General features: G+C 53.6%; 1 protein-coding gene across 3 annotated transcripts in view; it reads right to left on the bottom strand.

The window, feature by feature from the left end:
• LOC147209514 (transcription factor COE3-like) overlaps nucleotides 1-19,318 on the bottom strand; it is a 34,075-nt gene that overhangs the window by 8,471 nt on the left and 6,286 nt on the right. For 2 of the 3 annotated variants that reach the window (XM_086105547.1, XM_086105550.1), the window contains exons 6-10: nucleotides 18,632-18,700; nucleotides 4,365-4,446; nucleotides 4,177-4,294; nucleotides 2,001-2,134; nucleotides 1,247-1,373 (exon numbers count right to left, since the gene is read on the bottom strand). In XM_086105547.1, coding sequence (XP_085961673.1) covers nucleotides 1,247-1,373; nucleotides 2,001-2,134; nucleotides 4,177-4,294; nucleotides 4,365-4,446; nucleotides 18,632-18,700 — 530 coding nt within the window. The remainder of the gene's footprint in view (nucleotides 1-1,246; nucleotides 1,374-2,000; nucleotides 2,135-4,176; nucleotides 4,295-4,364; nucleotides 4,447-18,631; nucleotides 18,701-19,318) is intronic. The other variant, XM_086105548.1, reaches the window with a different exon arrangement.

The raw sequence follows: 19,318 nt of genomic DNA, 5'->3' as shown, positions 1-19,318 counted from the left end.
CAGCTGTCGGGACCCGAGCGGAAAACACCCGCCTGCCGCGCGCTTGCTAATTAGGAGCTAATCACCTCCCGCTGACTCCAAGACGCTGCCCCTCCCCCTCCCCACCCGAGATGATACTCGGAGGCCTAAATCGGCCCCGCGGAAAGCGCTAATTAGCCCACGTTAGCTCTTGGAACGCACGCGCGCGCACGAAGGCCCGCGACGTGATCGGTCCCGACTGAGCGCACGCGAAGTCCCGCCGGGCTGTCAATCAAAAGATGACTTCAAAGGAACTCTTCCTTTCATCACAAGCGTGTCCCTGTCATCCCCGCCGCCGCTGAGTTGAGTAAGTTGGAGGGGGCGGGGTCAAACTCGGGTCGCGCAGGTGACATCGTCAGTCAAAAGAAGAGCATTTCCTCACCGCTGATCGACTTGACCTGAGCGGGTGTGACTTTTGGGCATATTTGAAAATGACGTCGGAGGAAGACGCGATGGACGCGGAAGACGCGGCAAGAACGCGTTCGGGGTTCAGGCCGCTGACAGGTCCACAAAGACGCTAATCTGCTCGGCCAATCGCAAGAGGCGGCGACGGGCGGCCGTTGTGACAAAGGCGGGCGGGGGCGGGGGGCATTTCAGACCACGAGCTGACATTTACTTATCAGTCTCAACAGCTGACATGTGACCTTTGAGCTGCATCCAAGGACATTTGGATGATGAGGATGATGATGCGCCAAAGTCAGAGGTCAGATGCCGCAGACACGCGCGCGTGCAATCCGACACGTTCGGGTCACCGCATGCCACACTGAGGCCCGTCCGCGCTTCATTTGTCATGTCCTTGTTTACGATGATACTGATGCAGCGTGTTATACCGGAGACAAATTCCCTGCGTCTTCTACATACTTGACCAATAAAGATGATTCTGATTCTGATTCTGATACGTACATGTGGAGAATCACGCTCGCTCTCTCTCTGTCTCGCACTCTAGCGATTGATCTTTTCATATCATTCTGCTTCTGAATATGATGAGGATGTTGATCATCGGCACTTTGAAAGAGCGACCTCCATCGTTCATTCCACGTACGCAAAATACAAATCAGACGTCAGTCTGGCAAAAGTACAGAAGCGCTTATTGTTGCTTTGGTTCAAATCATCGGTGATGAATTGTCAGCGGAGGCGTGACGCGGTGTTTGTTGAGCGTTTCTTTCTCTCAAATAGACACTCGCTGGATGAGGAAAGAAAGTTCTTCAAAGCGGAGGCCGGCGTTCACCTGTGTAGACGAAGCGTCCCGGCGCGCCTTTGCAGAACTGTTTGGACTTGTAGGACAGCGTGACCTCCACCACCCCGGGAATGTGGCGAGGGGGCGTCTGGACGCGGATGGCGTGCGGCGTGATCAGCTGCGGAGCACAACGACATGCTGGAGGAAGGCGCCGCAACATAAGAGAGAGCGTGCGCAAAGGCCGGCGTCGGACGGAATGGCGAGCGCCTCTTCCCCAAAGCGACGGCCTCGCCGGCGTCACTCGGGACTCAGCAAAGGCACAAATGAATGGGCTGGCTTTTTCCCCATCTCCGCTGCTTGGAATAGCCCGGTCAGCGAGGAGAAAACAAAAATCCCTGCTCGGCGCGTGCTTCAACTCGACCGTTTGCCACACGCCGAGAACGGCCGAGCAAAGCGGGCAATTCGGACGACTCCAAAGCCAAGGCCGTCAGTGACGGCTCGGAGGGGCCGCGCGGAGGCTACCAGTTGGAGCCGAAAACTTGCTTGAAAACAAACTTGGGAGTCTCCGCTCGGAAGACCTCCGAGAGGTCGAGAACGAGGCAAGAAGAACGTGCTTGGACGAAGAGGTCCAGAGCTTCTTCCGACAACGCGCCGGGACCACCCGAGAGGACCGGGCCGGAGGAAGACGCCGGCGCGCTCGCGGCGCACGCTCGGAAGAAGAGCGGCCGCGAGTCCGCTTCCCCGCCCGCGCTTGTCAGTTGAGCCCCGCCCCTCGCGTCGGCGTCCGCCGTGGCGGCGGCCTCACCTCGCTCCACACCAGCATGGTCCCAAAGACCACCTGGAGTCCGTCGAAGAAGTTGTCTCCGATGAGGATGACGGTGGCGCCCCCCGTGGTCCAGCCTTCGCTGGGGCTGATGGCTTTGATGCACGGCGTGGCTGCTTCACAACACACACACACACACACACAGCCTCAGAGTCCATTTTTCGTGAGTCGCACGTGCTAACATGCTAACGCCTGCGTGTAAACACAAGTTCACTCTTGGCAAGGCTCGTCAGCCGCGGAAGACATTCGGCGCTCTTCGCCGTCTGGTGAATTTACGCTGACGACTCGTCCCGCTCAAATTTGTCTTCTTTCTTCTTTCTACCCACCATCTTGCCGCTGTAGACTGTAAATGTCCCCAGTGTGGGACAAATAAAGGATATCTTGAAATGGCTCGTGAGCATCCACTTTACCAGCAGAGTGAGACAACCGGCAAGAGCTCGCCGGTTGTCGGACCACCGGTTGATGGACGCCTTTCTCGGTGGGCCGCTTCCTTCTTCAGCCGCTTGAAGGCTCGGTTGCTCGGCCGCTTTCGTCAGCTGCGCTGATCGGTTGCTCAGTTGACTAATCAATTGACGGGTTGGGGTCAGTTTAGTCGGTCGGTTCGTTATTTCGTCACCTGACGGCCGGGTTGGTTGATTTGTCAAGCCGCTCGATTGGCGGGTCAGTTTGGCCACTGATTTGTTGCGTCGTGAACGGGTGGGAGGATCGATTGGTCGACCGGTTGCTTGGTCGGTTGATCAGTCGACCGACTGCTTGATTGGTTTGGTTGAGTGGTCAATGAGCTGCTTGTTTGTTTGTTTCTTCATCAATCGATGGGTCGGCCGAGCGGTCGGTTGCTGGCGCTGCTCCAGCGATGGAAGTCTCTGGTGGGTGTTTTAACCCTGCGGGCGGTCCCATATGGCGCTTGGATGGAGTCATGTCTAGCGTCTCGTGTTGATGGGGCTTTTTTCATATGCCGCACCGGCCAGAAAAATCGCGATGGGAGTTTGCCCGGCGCAAGGCGTGACGGCCATGCGGTGAGACGGGCTGACAAAAGAGCGAGCGGGGCGGCAGCGAAGGCGGCGGCGAAGGCGGCCGCTGCGACGGCCGCATTCATTTCCCGCCTTTTGTCAGGACGGTAAACAAACCAGATGATGCGTCTTTTGCGCGCGGACCCCAACACAAAGCAAAAGAGGAGCACGTCTGGAGGATGCTTGGGGGGGGGGGCAAACACGGCGGCAGATGTTGAGGCTTTTTTGAAAAGCAGATAAAAGGATGACGACTAAGAGGCTTCGGACCGGCGCGCCTCCCTGGCTGGTGTCAAGGCCGTCTCAGCAACAATCGCAAGCTGACAGATTGGTGTCAGCCAGCGTTTGTTTGGTCCCAGCCAGGTGCGAGTCAAACACGTCTGGGCCCTCCAAAGAGGCGAGCGCGCCTTTCATGCGGCTCCCGTGGAGATGAGCGCCAGCCGCCCGCCTGCGCGCCCGCCGGCTTCGTTCCAGCGCACTTGAAAAAGGCGAGTCGGGACGTCGGCAGGGAGGACGTCGCCTGACACCTCTTTGATGACTGACTCTGGGAGGGCTTCTTTGACTTGGCGGCGTGTCCCAGACGGGTGGGAGTTGTCGGGCGGGGGGGGGGGGGGGGGCGCGGGGGGGGGCTTGCTCCTTTGCTTCGATGAGAAGGCGGACAAAGGAAGACAAAAGTTTTGCTCCAACGACATTTTCTTCATCTCCTTCGTTACCGTCTTTGCCGTTGGCCCAGATGCTCGTGCGTTTGGAAGGACAAAAAAAAAAAAAAGTTGATTTTTGGGGGGGGGGGGGGGTTCTCTTATCCCCAGAGCCACTTCAGAGAAGGGCCTTGAGATTTGAGCGATCGGAGTGGACTTTGCGGAAGGTGGCCTTTGCGCCCGCGTGCTCCCAGTAAGGAGCGCGTCGGCAGCGCCCGTCGTCTGCCACCTGAAGATCCGTGACAGGTTTCTACGGCAGAACACGCGGCTTGCAGAAGCACGCGCGCACGGCCAGCCAAGTACTCGCTACTGGAGATGAAAAAAAGCGTACAAATACCGACTCGAGTCGAGTTGAAATAAATCAATCGATAAAAAAAGCACGGCGGCCCGCCCGCGGACCGAGACCAAAGTAAACATTTTTGCAAGGAGGAACAACGGAGGGCGCGCTCTTACCTTCGGACGGGTCCAGGCGGCGTGCGCGGCGGCCGTGTTTGGAGTTGTTGTGGACAAACATGTTGTCGGAGACGGACAGCACGTGACCGTCCACATTGACCGTGGTGGACACCACCACCTGCGCAAAAACACTTTGAGAGCCCGTCCGGCGGCTTTCGGCGAGGAGCGGCCGTCGCCGCGCGACTGACCTGGAAGCGCCGCATGTCTCTCGGGTTGCCCGCATTTTTCAAACAGTTCTGATTGCACTTGAGGAAGAATTTCAGGAAGAACCTACAACAGCGGCCCAACAAAAACACATCAGTACATGTTCGGTGCAGCACAAATTGTTTGCATTGTGCAGTTTCAACTGAGAAGCGAGCGCGCCGGCATGTCGGCAAAGCTTCGCTCGCTCACTTGCGTCGCCACGGATGACAACCTCATCTCCTGCTCCGAGGAGGTTGGTGGCCCAACCCTCCCGTCGCCCAACACGAAGCTTCCTCATCTGATGGTGCCAGTTGCCAAGGACGACAGCCATGTAAACAACACAAACGCGGCGTCTCGGGGGCCCGCTCGAGCGCGACGGTGCCGAGCGGGGATCCGCGTTCTCGCCGCTTTAGTCAATAAAAATCAAGTTGTTATGAAATCAAGGACATAGGGCAGCCCCCCGACCCTGCCCCCGCCCCGCCGGTGCTTTGCCCACCGCTGCTTTACAGACCTCCAGAACTGAATGAATCAGGGCGTTTGTGTGTTGGATGATGTCACCCAACCGCATTACGGGAAACGCTGCGGTTGGATTCAGATTACAACACGTGCACGTGGAGTTGTGGCGGCGGCATCAGCAGTGGAAAATCAATAGTACCCCCCCCAGAAAAAAATGTGTGGAGTATATTTCACTGTGCCTGTTAGCTTAGCGTCACAGTTGCATTTGACGGGCGGCGACAAAGCATTGGTCGCACTCAACGGTGAGACCGAGGAGAACAGCGTGCACAAAACAAAGAAAACTAGTTTTGTGCAAGCGGGCACACACACACACACACACAGACCGAGGGAGGGATGATTAGTAGGCGAGGCGGAGTGTAGTATTGACGCGGCGGCCATGTTAGCCTCATGAGATGAAGTCGGCCGTCTGTGCCGCTCATTAGCAACAAACAAGAGCGGCTGTGCGCGCACGCACGTTAGCATGGCGTGATGATGCTAACGTGCGCGAGAGCGTATACGTGGCTCGTTGGCTCGGCTACACGTCATCAATAATTCAGCAGGCGAGATCTGAAAATGACACGGGGCTCCACTTCCACCGGCGTGGACAATCAAAGTCAATATTTGATGAGCTCCTAAAACGCAAGTGAGCCCCTCGCCTCCATACCCAGAACACGCGCGCGCACACACACACACCCGAGAGTGCGCTCCACGCACGGGAGTTGTTCGTACTCCGAGGGCTCTTAAAAGGGCTCCGTCCAGCAGCTTGAGTGCCGCCGCTCTGCTGGCCACCGCGTGCATAGCAAGACGTGACGGCGTGCGCGTGGAGTGGCGCGGACAGGCCTGTGTGGCGTGTGAATGTGCACGGGTCGGTGTGTGTTTCTTTTTTCGTGGGAGTTGCTCTGATTGGCGTCTACTCGTGCGTGTGCAGACTGGATCAGGACGTGCGTGCGCATGCCTTTGTTTATACGTGCGTGTACATCCGTTTGGGTGCACATGGGCGAAAGTCGACTGGATATACAGAAAAGTTCTCATCCATTCTCAACATGGGGACAGGAAGTGGAGGCGGGTCAAAAACCACCGAACAACTGCTTTCATTAGCCTCAAAAGCCCACAGTGATTGTGTGTGTGTGTGAGAAAGCGCGGGGGACACATTAGAATGAGGTGGAAGTCAGAGTTGGATTGCAAAATGGGGGAAAACCATTTGATCCAAAACAACAAAATCAACAGGCACGTCGCAGCCGGCTCGGCTCGGCTGCGTCGGCTAGCAGCACGTTGAGCCGTTCCGGGAGAAAAATGTTCCCGCTCCTCCCAGAACACCTGCAGAAATCCCACGGGAGGCCCGCAGATGGAGCGTTCCAGCGTGGCGGGCTTCATCACAAGTTCAAGTGGAATCGGCGCGCCCGGCCCGCGTGGAAGGACGCCGGCATTTGGGCTACGGCGGCACGAGAGCAAGAGAGCGTGGCCCACTTGGTTGAGTTGGAGGGCGCAAAAACGGAAGCCGGAGCCTTCCTTGTCACGTTGGACACAACAAAGTCGGGAGCGGAAAAGAAAGAAGAGGAAGAATGACAAGCACGGAAAGGGCAGGAAGTCACGAAGCGGCCAACGGCGGGGGAGGGCGCAGCTGGGCCAGAGAGAAAGACGGGCAGGCCACCGCTTGGGCCGGTGACGTGCGCCCGCTACTTCGCCAGTCATCTCTTCATCTTCATCACACTCTTCGTCATCATCATCATCATTGTTGCTCAGGTTGAAATGGATGCCGATCCATTTCAAACTCATCGATCGCTCTTCGATCCACTTCCTTCCCCGCAGGCGGCGCGTGCGTGCGCAGCGCCGCCGCCGTTTCCTCATTGAACACCACATTTCCATTTGCACGCACATTCAGCTGATTGGTTCCTGATTTTGAGCTGGAATCATGATGCAAACATTACATAGTAAATGTAATTATTCTCCTTTGAAGTTGCATCAACACACACACACACACACACACACACACACACACACTTAGTTGGCACCAGTGCAGAGCGCAAACGTGTGTGCTTTTTTGCAGCGTGTGTGTTTTTTCTCGGCACATTTGAGCTTGTAGCGCTCTCCGCTTCCGTCCATCTGTTTGGCGGCGTGCGGGTGCGATGCTGCGGCCGTGTAGCGAGGTGTGCTGCTGCTGCGGCGGCGGCGGCACCAGCGGTCAGTGTCAAGGTTGCCGCCGGCACCATATGGCCCGACCTTGGACAAAAAGCAACACCTCTGAGAGCGCCTCTCACTCAAAGTCTTCTTGAATAGGAGTCGCCTTTCCAGAGTTGTGCCCACGTTGCCGTTTGTTCATAGCGTGCGAAGCGGGGCCCGGAAATGCCAACGTTGGCTCAGCTCAGCGCGCGGGTGCTGTATGGTGGCGGTGAATTCGATCCCCAACAAGCAGCAGTTTGGCAAACGGCGACAAATTCTTCCAAATGAGAAACTCAAAGCTGCTTTTGGCCACGCCCAGCTTGAATTTGCTCAAAAACAAAATGCAAAAGAAGCGGAATCACGCATTTCCAACAATGAGCCTTTGTCTGACGAAAAAGCAGGTTTCATGCCAACTAAATTGTTTTGTAGCCATGATGTCAAACGTACCAGAGTGCTTCCTTAAATCTCGGTAGGGGGTGCTACAGGCCGCCCCCCCCCCCCGCCTCTATCACATTTTTCACTCGGCCCAATGTGTGTACCAAGTTTGGTGAGCTTTTGTTCACGTTGAGGCCCTCACAAATGCAAATGATTTTGAAGAAGCGTCATCATTTCGACAGAGACGAACGAGCGGGGCTGTTGCGGACGACTGAATCAACAGTCTCAACTCAACTCCAGAGCACTTTTCAAACCGCCGGCGCCATCTACACAGTGCTGCACATGGAGCAAAAATCATTGGCACAACAACCGGCAAGAAATGAAGAACGAAGAGAGTCCAAAGCACCAAAGCAGTCCAACTAAAAAAAACAAGTCTCACGCCGAGTCCAAAGCCAAAGAATGCAGATGACGAGGGGGCTTGCCGAGCACGCTCATTCCAATGAGAGGGAGCGGCGAGGGATGAGGTTCAGCCCCCCCCCCCCCCGAGCCTCCACTTATGGTCCTGTGTTACCACTCGGCACCGGGCAGGAGCTCCGAGAGGTCAGGTGGGGTCGGGGGCCATTTCGAGATTGGAGAAGAAATACAAGGATCTTCAAAAGAAGATCGGGAGCCGGTGAAGGAATGCCAGAGGAGGAGCGTCGCGCGCCCTCTTCAGATACGAGTCGCCGTCAAAAGGTGAGCGGCGGCATTCTGGACCCACTGGAGACGCTCGATGGAGGATTGGCTGACGCCAAAGTCACGCGCGGTCATCGGAATCAAACAATGTTGCAATGAAAAAGAATTTGTTTGGATTTGATTTGCTGGGACGATTGGAAGAAAACCGGCCCCGCTTGAGATCCGCTTCCAGTTGACCTCAGAGACGAGCCACTTGGGATCCACTTGAGATCTTCCGGCATTGGTCAGCCGGCGACCGCTTCTTTCATCAAACGTGCGAGCCACCCGACGTGACGCCGCAAGCACGAGAAGCGTCGTTTGCATATCGAACGGCGACGGTGGCTTTGTTTGGAACACGTCGCCGGAGCCCGCTCGGGGCTCGGGTGAGGCCGTGCGAGCAATTTGCTCAACAAATCACACGCGTCACGCTGCGATCGGGTCGCTGGAAGGGAGGCGCCTTCGCCGCCGCTTCTTGTCATCATTTTTCTTGCCGTCGTCTGCGTTTCTGCCGCGCCGCGCCCACGCGGAGGTGTTACGCGGCATGAACGGCGCCAGGCGGGACGCCGCTGGCGACGAGTCCGTCGCTTGCCCGCGGAAAAGGGATGGAGGAGTCGGGTGCTGAGGCTCCCTGGAGCAAGTCACTTGCTGTCAGAGGGGTCGCCATGGTAACCAGCCATTTGTTATCCAGCCCTTGTCACATTTTCCGAGGTGACGACACTTCTGACAAAACAGCACAAGTGCTGCCAAGGTGCCAGCGGAAACCAAAAACCACACACACACACACCACGTGGTGGTGTCAAAAAATGTGTCAGCGCTGAGCGCCTGGTGGTGGCGCTAAAGACAAGAATGAGAAAAAAAAAAAACCCTCACCAAAAAACGGAGGAAACTCGAGGTTGCATTTATATCATCTGTGAGCTTTTGGGGATCATATTGAGTTTGTATTTCTGTAAGTTCATCGACAAAAAAGGAAAGTCAAAGGGTCGTTTGGGACACGAGACTTTTTCTTCTTCTCGTCGTGGCTTTAATATTTAACATTCGGTACTCAACAAGTACCGAATGTTAAAAAAACACTCAAGCTAAGACCGAAACTAAAATGAAGCACAATTGGAAACAATCATGCTCCCCAAAAAAGAATCCAAACGGCAAAACCGCGTGTTCAGAGTTTACGTGTGCGCGTGAAAGAGAAAAAAAACCCGCGCGGGGGGGGCGTGCGATGGAGATGACGCGGCTGTGCGTGAACGTGACAGGTTGCGTGTGCGCGCAGATGCGACTGTGCTCGTGCGTGCGTAGCGCCTGACGTCATTGAGTGCATCTGCGCCGACGACGTGGGAATCAGCGACGACAATGACTGTTGAGTTCCAAAGGCGGAAGCCCTCCCCAGAAATCTCTCGCCGGATTTGCACTTCATGTCGACATGCTCGTTTTGTGCCCCAAAAGTCCCCCAAAAATTCGTGCGTGTGCGTGCGGTTGCGCCAGTCTGTGTCGACGTGTGAAATTTGAGGTGCATGTGTGTGTGTGTGTTTGCGTGTGCTCGCTCGGGCGCGCAATTGCCCGAACGAGAGTACGAGCGTGGACGTGTCAGATGCGGCGCATCTGCGTGTACCTGAGCGAGCGGGCGCACGCGCGCAGGTGATTGACAGCCGCAGAGTGTGAGCGTCTTCATTAATGACTGACGACTAAATAACACTTAAGCCTGCTAGCGCAGGTGTGGGGGAGACGGAGGGGGGGAAATTGCTCGATGGATCGATGCTAGTGTTCACACACACACACACACACACACACACACACACACACACACACACACACACACATATGCACACGCACACCTGCGTTCCACTACGTGGTGGCCCTTAGCTGTTCTGGATTTGAGCGGACATCGAATGCCCAGGGGGTTCGGTCGGTGGTGATGGTGGTGGGGGGCAGCCTGTCTTCATCCTGACTTTTTTTTTTTCCCAGAATCCTCAAGCGGCGTTGAGATTAGCCGGTTAAAGGGTGGCGGAACAACTCGCTCTTTGATTGGAGCGCTTGACAGGCGGGATTAGAAGGCGTGATTAGCGAAACGCCGCACGTACACACCGCTAAGCTAAAATAAGCTAAGCTAAACCCAGAGGCACCCCGCTAGCGTGTAGCTTTGCTATTCCACTTTCTCCAGCGCGGCGTCATCGTCAGGCAGTTGTTCACCCGCCGCGCCGAGTAGCCGTTAGCGCGTTAGTCGGTCACGGGTCCCTCTGGCGACTCGTCACCGCCAAAGACCATTCAATGGCGACAGGAAGAACGGTCGCAGCCGGGCGTCCTGCGAGTTCAGTGATGTCACGCTTTCAAGGTCGGCGTGACTTCAGACAGTTTAAGAGGCAGGAAGTGAAAAAGGGGGGGGGGCACATCCTCCAGACCCACTGGACTCACAAAAGTGGGGGGAGAGGGGGGGGGGGTCTTTTGGCAGAGTGGCGTCTTCGCTTGGATGGCGGCGGAGGCCGAAAGCGGCCTCTGGGGTGACATTACGCGCGCGCTAGGCCTTAAAAGAACACCTGCTAGCTAACACATACGCACACGACTGGAGGGAGCAACCACAGGAAGACGAGGAAATAAACGAGGAGAAGAAGTAAGGGGAGGACGAGGCGAGCGAGGTTTGGAGCGCAGATGGACACGGACGAGCCACACAGGACGCTCCCGCGTGCTCATCGAGGAGTCTTCACAAACTCAAACGACGCCCGCCCGCACATGCGTGTCGCCGAGAATCATGGTCATCGAGAGACCTTTGAAGTGGCCGTTGAGAAGCCGGCTGGCTTTCCCGCCGCAGGTACGACTTGGACGCCGGCATCGAGTTGATCGTTCGGCAAGCGCGACGCTCGGGGAGGCGTCGCTCTTTCCGCTGGACGGGTGGGCACCAAATGAAAAATGGCCGCCAGAAGCTCACTGCTTCATGTCGAAACCTCCAACGCAATCGTTTTTCAAGGCACCGATGTGGCCAGTCTCTTGTCCAAGAAGAGATCAGCGTGATTTGGTGCGCCCAAAATAGGAAGTAGTGTGCGCAAGCAAGCAGTTTGTGTGCAGAAAGTCGTGGTTTTTTGGGGGGGGGGTCCCTCCAAATGGCATGTCGGGGTCTCCGTAGCAACAAGGTCACATGACGGGCATCCACCATGATGACGTCGTGCACTTTTTTCGACGCACCCGCGCATGCGTCAGCGCTGTGGAGAAGTCGCACGTTTTGCTTTGAAATGTGGAGATCTGGCTCCGAAAACGCCTGTCCATGACTTTCGCTCCCTCATTTATTGCGGGGGTTACGTTCCCAAAATAAAGAAAGAAATCCATTTGAACCATTATGATAGGTTTTAAGGTTCACCATCCGCACGTTTTTTCTTTCTCTTTCGTTTAAAAACGCATCGTCATCAGCATTAGGACTATTTTGGTTGTTGTTGTTGACAGGAGACATGGCCAGGAGGAGATGGATTCACATTGCTTTCCGGTCCCGTCGCCAATCAGGACATTCTTCACCATCGGGTGCTGTTAATTAAAATGAAAACAAAACAAAACAAAAAAAAGCTCGCCAAATTGCACTTGAAAAAAATCGGCACTAGTCCGCCAAAGGTCAACTGCAAACTAGCCAGGGAGCAGGCTAGTGCACAACAACAACAACAAAAATCCCATTACGTCGACGCTTAACTCATTTACACCCTTTGACGTATAAATACGTCAATTTGCGCATAGCCGTTCCCTCCCCATGACGTATTAATACGTCAATCACGTGTTTTCATGGGGGAGGGTGCAAGAGAGTCTGATGCAACTTCTCACCACAGGATTAGGCTTGATGGCAACGTTAAATAGCAAAAAAATGGCCATCGGGTGGCAGTGGTGCAAAAATCAACCAGGATCACGCCGCAGAAGTAGTAGAAAGGGCGTACAGTGAAGGAGGGGCGTATGTGGATAGCGGATTGGAACATTAGCAACGAGCAACCATGGAGAAAAGGAAATAACTAACTAAAAATGATTTTTTTTTCGGTATAAAAGCGTCCTCGAAACAAAACAACAAAGGAGATGGTGTTTGTGTGGAAGAGAAAATGACGCTTCGGTCACTAATCGAAAGCGGCACCCGTCAAACGAACGTCGGCCTGCACAAACATGGCGTGCTACACGCAGCCCGCATAGCTCACGCCGAGTTTCGAGTTCATCTGATGAAGATGAACTTGCTCCACGTCAGCGATCATCGCTTGGCAGAGCATTTTGTGCCTCCCGATGCCCCACATCGCCCACAAGTCGTCTCCCCGGCGACTTCCAGCGATGACGGCAAAGAGGCTGCATTGCTTCGCATGGCCGACGCCGGGCACACGTCAGCGATTCGTTGGAATCGTCTCGTAGAGACGACGGCGAAAACGATGAATTGGAGAGCGATTTGGATCCCAATATGTCATAACGGACATAACGGAAAGCAGCTGAGAGTCCTCGCCAGAGCCGCTGGAACGAGGAGGTAACTGCTGACTATCTTGCAAGTTCCCATTCAAAACTTCATCACTTCTTATGCCTCCTCAGTCACTTTTATGTACCGCTACATTCCCCGCTATACTATGAAGTTGCCAGTAACACTCATCATTTATGTACGGTTGATGCGTCTCGTAGATGTGGATGAAAATATGCGCTGACTTGCATGTCGCCATAGGTTTTCAAAAAACAAAAAACAAAAAAAACAGGACACATTTGGTCCGCTCAGCTCTGCTAAAACCACTCGTGTTAAATTCATATTCCATTTCATTTCAAATTGGATGCTGAGCAACGTGGAATGAATGGTGTAAATAGCAGTGTGCGAGCATGTATGTGTGCGTGTGTGAGAGATGTTGAAATGTAAGTGGAAAGCAACAATAAAAAAAAAAATAGAAAAATAAAAGTGTGGTAATTGTACATACTTCTATACATTACAGATTGTCCAACCAGAAGCCAAAAGATGACGACTCCTCGCTTTGGTGGTGGAAAGAAAGGTAAATAAAATTATTGTACCTCACTCTGCAGCAAGATATATTTGCAACTTTTTATGTTTCTATAATTTATAGGTCGTGCATCTGGACGTGGTGGGATGAATCGATGTGGTGACAAACTGGATGGAAGCCAAAAACCATCTTCTCCACAACTGCACTTTTGTTCATAGTTCAATAGTTTTGTTGTGTGCAAATAAATTATTTTGCTACAAAAACATTATTTGTAATGTTCTTTTGTAGGAGGAACACATTATTGAGGTATTTGAGCTGCCACAAAAGCAAAAAATAGTGTAAAACTTGAAATGATGCTTGAAATGCATGCTTTTACAAAAAGCTCATTTTCTCTGGATTTCTGCAGAAAATCGGCATTTTCCATCAAACCTAGCAGTTTTCTAATGCTGATTGCCAACGAACGGAGAAAGATAGAAACAAACTTTTTTTTCTGCTGAAAGAAGAGAGTCTCACCTTTCTTTTGACAGGTTGCATGTATATATAGCCATAGAACAGAAAATTCTGTGGGCCTTGCAAATCAGTCAAAATTCAGTAAAATGTGAGGGATTGAGGGGGTTGCTCCAGTGAAAAGGGGTGGTATTCAATGAGTTAACAGGGCTGGTAAAAAAAGAAGAATACGCATGACAAAATAGAAGACTTTGGGATGGCGCATTTCATACCCAAGCTAACTCAATGTGCTTCACAAACCGTCACGTGACAAACGTACGAGCAGTTCCAAAGTGGACGAGATTTGAAAGCACGACCACAAGATTAAAAAAGCGCTTCCTTGAAATTCCACAAGCCAGAAGAAGATTTTAGAAAAGAGGAAACGGTGACTTTCGAGGCTGATTTCTCTCGATACAAAATGTTTTCCTTTTCTTTTTCTTACAGTAAGCGATGAATCAGATTTTATTTTTTAATTGACAGGGCAAAAACTGACTGCTTCACAAAAAAATGAAATTCCACATACATGAGTATGATAAATGATTCATTGTTCACATCAAAAGGGCTGTTGATGAATTAAACGGTGGGAATATTTCAGATAAATAAAATTACGGATTATTGAAAGCTGCTGGAATGTTAAGGATCCAGGCGCCCCTTCATCATCATCATCATCATCATCACCACAAGGCGCACGTGTGTGCATAGCTCGCTGCGCGCTAGGGAAGTTCTTCGTCGTATTGACGGGATTGCTCGCGAGTCCTTTGCATCGCGCAACAATGTTGGCCAGCTGGCTGTGCTCGATCCTCACTTGCACTTGTCCGCCCGGCAACACACACACACACACACACACACACACACACACACACACAAAGACAATGGCACTCTGGCTTCGAAGCGCCTGGTTCCCCTCCCCCAAATTAATTTGTCAAGTTGCCGCCGCTGGAATAAGACGTTCACCTTGAAAAGTCCATTTACCAGTGCGCAAAAAAAAACCATTCCCACAAAATACACTTTTGGCTTCGACGACCCCCCCCCCCCAAAAAAAAAACATGACAGACGCTCACACACGCGCGCACATTGTTGGGTGTGTGCGAGGGGAACCAGCCGGGGAACCAAACAAATGCGCGTGAAACCGAACGAGGAATGCCAAAAAGAAAGCAAACGCGTGCGCGAGAAAGCATAATGTCATACGAGGCGGCACGACCACCAAGCAAGTCCCAAAGCGAGCTCAGAAGCAGACAATGAAGCCAACAAGGAGCCAAACGTGGAGACGAGAAACCACAACACTCAAGAATACGAGGAAGCCAATCCGTCGAAAGAACCTCGCGAGGAAGCCGACACGCAATCGTCCGACACACCAAAGAAGGGAACCAAACGAGCATTGAAAGAACCGCCGAGACATGCGCGACTCGACAAATTAAGGAGCCAACAAACAGGTGACACACCCAACGAGGGAGGAGTCGTCATCCTCCGTGCGTGTCTGTGGGGGAGGGGGGGTAAACGGAACGCGGGAACATTCCATGCGCCCAGACAATCTAGCGGCGCTCTTTCATGGAGCATGCTACCCGCTCATGTTGCCCATCTCCCCCCCCCAAACACGGCAGTCACGTGACACTGGCGCCCGCCTCCATCTGCGGCCGGCGGGCTTGGCCGGTAAAGCGTTGCTGCCCCAACGCTCTCCCAGGCCCTGCCCACCCCCGCCTTCCCCCGCAGCCAGATGCCGCCTCCCACCCGTGTCGCTTTACGGCGCCACCGCATTTGCCAAGACTGATAAAAAAAAAATTTTAAATGAAAGATCATCAAAAAGAACGGCAATGGCCATGACTCCGCCCCTCTGCCTCCCGACAACAGGTCAAAGCCGCACACTTGCGACTGCTGCTCGCCCTCTTGGGGCACTTAGACATCTGAGCGGTGAAGCAACCACACTCATAGGTCAAAGCGCAAGTAAAATCAATCAATCAATCAAAATAAAACGCACACACACACACACACAGGTGCACACAGCTGCCTGGACAAAAAACAAACAAACAAAAAAAAAACACTTCTGCAACCTCAATTGCACACATGCTGTTCCCAACATATTGTTGGCCTCCGTTTTGATACCAAAATCCCCCCCGTGCACATCATCTGCCCGCCAACGCTGCAAGCAAACCAACCTCACGGAACTCGATCAACCGTGACGACGAGCTGGAAACAAACGTTGACAGAAAAAAAAGGCTGCAAAAGCCAGCAAGCTGCAAAGTCACGGAGCGACTTCGAGGGGAGTCGCCGAATAAAGGAGCAAATGAGCAAGTTCAGCCCCCGATTTGATGGTCACGAGGACCCGAGCGAACGGACGATTCCGAGGAACGAGTGACAGAGGAGAGACTTGCGTCGACGAGCGCCTCGGGAGTATGCGGGAGAGCCAAGCGAAGGCCTCGGTGCCTGGCGTGGGCGGAGACCAAAAGTTCAAAGGTCAGCCTTCACGGGCGTGTGCCTGCGCAAGCGTAAGTGGGGGGTCGGGGGGGTCGTTATGGCTCAGGTGTCACACTTGACTTCAATTGATGTGTGCAGCCACACCTGCGAGAACCCCCCCCCCCCCCCCCACTGGGCTTTTCCTTCACGCCATGTCATCCCGTGGATTTAGTGGACGTCTCTTTACTGTAGCCGCGACGATATCATTTGCATGATGGCTGGCAAAGCGCGGCGGGCCGTATCCGCCTCATAAATCCGTCTTTCTTAACAGCCACTAAAATGCAGACAAACAATCAGTGGCTGTAAATCAGCAGCGCGTGAGGCGAATGGTCGTCACGCGCGCGCACACGTGACGACCATTCGCCGCAGCCGAACGTGTCCGGAGCTGGCATTCCACTGTCGTGAACTCAGGCCAATAATTCTCTTCTTCTGCGCTCCCTCTCATTGCAGGCCGTTCTATTACGGGTTCCTCCGCTCCAGGGGGGCCGGCTATCCCCCCCCCCCCGCCCCTCAAAAAATAAAGAAAAAAGATTTGACTCGGGCAGCGGGCTTTCATTTCGAAGCCAAGCGGGCCGCCCTGCTTCAAAACGGATCGAGCCGTGTCTCAAATTGTATTTTGGGGTCAAGGCCGCGCGGACGGTGCTGACGAATGGAAGGGCGATCGTCGCACGTCTCGGCTTTTACAGGAGCCCCGACGACGACGGCATTTCAAACTAAAGTGGCTGAGCGGCATGTCCCGCCCCTCGCCACCGGATGGCGCTACGGCCGTCGGGTCGGCAAATCGGGAGAAAAGAAAGAAAGTTTGTTCCTTCGCGATGACCCGTCACAGCGCTAATTGGCTTACGGCTCGGGCAAAGCAGCGCATCTCGACTTGTTCCGTCTGCAAAGGTTGGCAGCGTTGACCAACGAGTTTGCGCCACCGCGACGCTCCCCACGCAAAAAAAGATTCCTGACCGTCAGCATATTGCGACACCAGATGCAACATTTTCTTTTTGCGTGGTGCCAATTCGCTTTAGCCGGGTCGCAAATTTTGTCCAATTCATACGTAAGGGGGGGAACCCCCCCCCCCCCAAAAGATTTGTTTTTGCATGATCACTTTTTTTTCTTTTGGTGGCACGTTCATGCGCACTTGCGGGTCATCTTCCGTTTTCAGCCTGGATGAGTTGTATTGAATTGGACTTTGTAATGGGCTGAAAATACGCACACGGCCAAGTTCTTCTTCGGCACCGAAAAACATCTGCAGCGTGCTGGTGTCTCTCCAACAGTCAAACTGACCCAGGAGGTCATGAATGCACATTACAAAAAAAGCATTATATATAGAGATAGATAGATAGATATGTGTATTTATCTCATCTGTCTGTATAAATATATACACACACACACATATATATATATATATATATATATATATATATAGCTAGCCAACATTGTTGCGCGATGCAAAGGACTCGGGAGCAATCCCGTCAATACGACGAATTACTTCCCTAGCGCATAGCTAGCTATGCACACACGTGCGCCTTGTGGTGATGATGATGATGATGATGATGAAGGGGCGCCTGGATCCTTAACATTCCAGCAGCTTTCAATAATCCGTAATTTTATTTATCTGAAATATTCCCACCGTTTAAATTCAAATATATATATATATATATATATACTGTATGTATATATCGCTCAACTCAACTGTATTTATAGAGCACTTTCAAACAGCCATTGCTGCATACAAAGTGCTGTACACACACACACACACATACACATATGAGAGAGAGAGATGGCGTTTTTTTTCCCTTCCGTGTTACTTGGGGGCTCCACAATATGATCCCGTGTCTATTTAGTTCTTTGAAATGCGGCGTTGTTTTGGCTGGCTTGCGTTGTCGTCCCTTCTATTGCGCTCGCTTGTCATGGCAACGTGCGACTTCAGCGGCACTAAAGTGTCAAACGGAGAAGTCAGATCAGGCCCGCGGCGCTCGCTAACGAGGCAACAGGGAGCGGCCGCTTCCTGTCCGCTGACCTCCTTTGAGGTCATCCGTCGGCTCCCGCCTTTAGCGGCGGGCGGGTGAGCGCCGACCGACGGACGCCGGCTCCGATGGCGACGCGACCGCAGGTGAGGAAATCTTGGCGACCTTCACGCACGTTCATGCGGACATCCGTTCGCTTGCAAATTCAACACGCGTTGCCAGCCCCCCCCGACACCCAGAGAAAAACGGTTGAATGGATCGAAGGGCTTTTCTTGGAGGGAGGAGCCCCACGTGGATTTTCTGCTTTCCGGGGTCAGCGCGCGACAGAACAGCCTATCAAAGCAACGCGGCTTGAGCACTCAGATCGGCGCCAACAAGCTCGAAGGCGGCCGCCGTCTCAAAGTTCCGGGAGTGGACCCGATCGAAATAAATCCATCAATCAACGGACTATCTTGGCTGTTATTGATCAGGCCGTGGTTCACACGCGCTTGACGAGACCGCGTTGGCGTGAGTTTTTCCTCTCGGCCCAAGTCGGAGCGATAGAAAAGGCTCTCCTGCGGGCAGCCGAGCTCCCCCCGTGGCAAAATCGGCCCGAAATCAACCGCCTCCCCGACCCGAGCCACGCTGGCCTTCGGGCTCCACGGCGAGTGCAAACCAGCAACAGCTTGGTGACATCGCCACGCACAGACACGCACACACAAAGGGGGCGGGTCCTACCTGTCGATGATGACGGGGTCAGAGGGCGTCTCGTTCCGATTGCCGCAACTTTTTTTGTCGCAGCAGCGGCTGAGGAGGGAAGGCACGCGGACGTTAACGTGGGAAGGCACCGCAAAACCAAACACTCGGGTGCTCCGCGGGCTCAAGCAAGTTTCTGATTTGAGAACATTCCAACATTAGGATGCGCTGCAAATATTCCGGAGGTGATCGACATACTCCGATTAATAAGGAAAGACCGTCGCCATCCGCCCGACGATTCAGAATGACGACACATCCGGCCGGGGTGCGGCCCAATTGAAAAGGTAATAATTGCAACCAAAAGAAAAAAATGCAATCAATTCTCATCAGGATTCACGCCTAAATGTCAATGTATTCATCGACGCATTTATTTTTTGCCCCCCCCCCCACCCTGGGGAAAAGGCCGCCACTGGTATTAGCATAGCGTCCGGGGCTAATTGTTGAAAAGCAACGTCGAGGCGCTTCACGCTGTCGTCATGAAACATGAATGCGGTCCAAAGTGTGGCCCGTCGCCGCCGCCAGCCAAAGTTCCAGGAGACCAATTATGACGGGCACCCGCGGGCGCTGCCTCGGCTACCGAGTGTCATCCGCGCGCCGGACCCCAGGAGTCGTGCCAGCCACGCCCGCGGGGGACGCCCCTCAGCTCCCCCTTGAGCCTCCCTCGCAAAA

Source organism: Hippocampus guttulatus, chromosome 2 (assembly GCF_054856545.1).
Source record: "Hippocampus guttulatus isolate MCC_2025c chromosome 2, RoL_Hgut_1.0, whole genome shotgun sequence".
In the NCBI taxonomy this organism is placed as follows: Eukaryota; Metazoa; Chordata; class Actinopteri; order Syngnathiformes; family Syngnathidae; genus Hippocampus; species Hippocampus guttulatus.
Note: the sequence above shows the minus strand (reverse complement) of the source record. Positions and strands in the feature narration are given on the sequence as shown.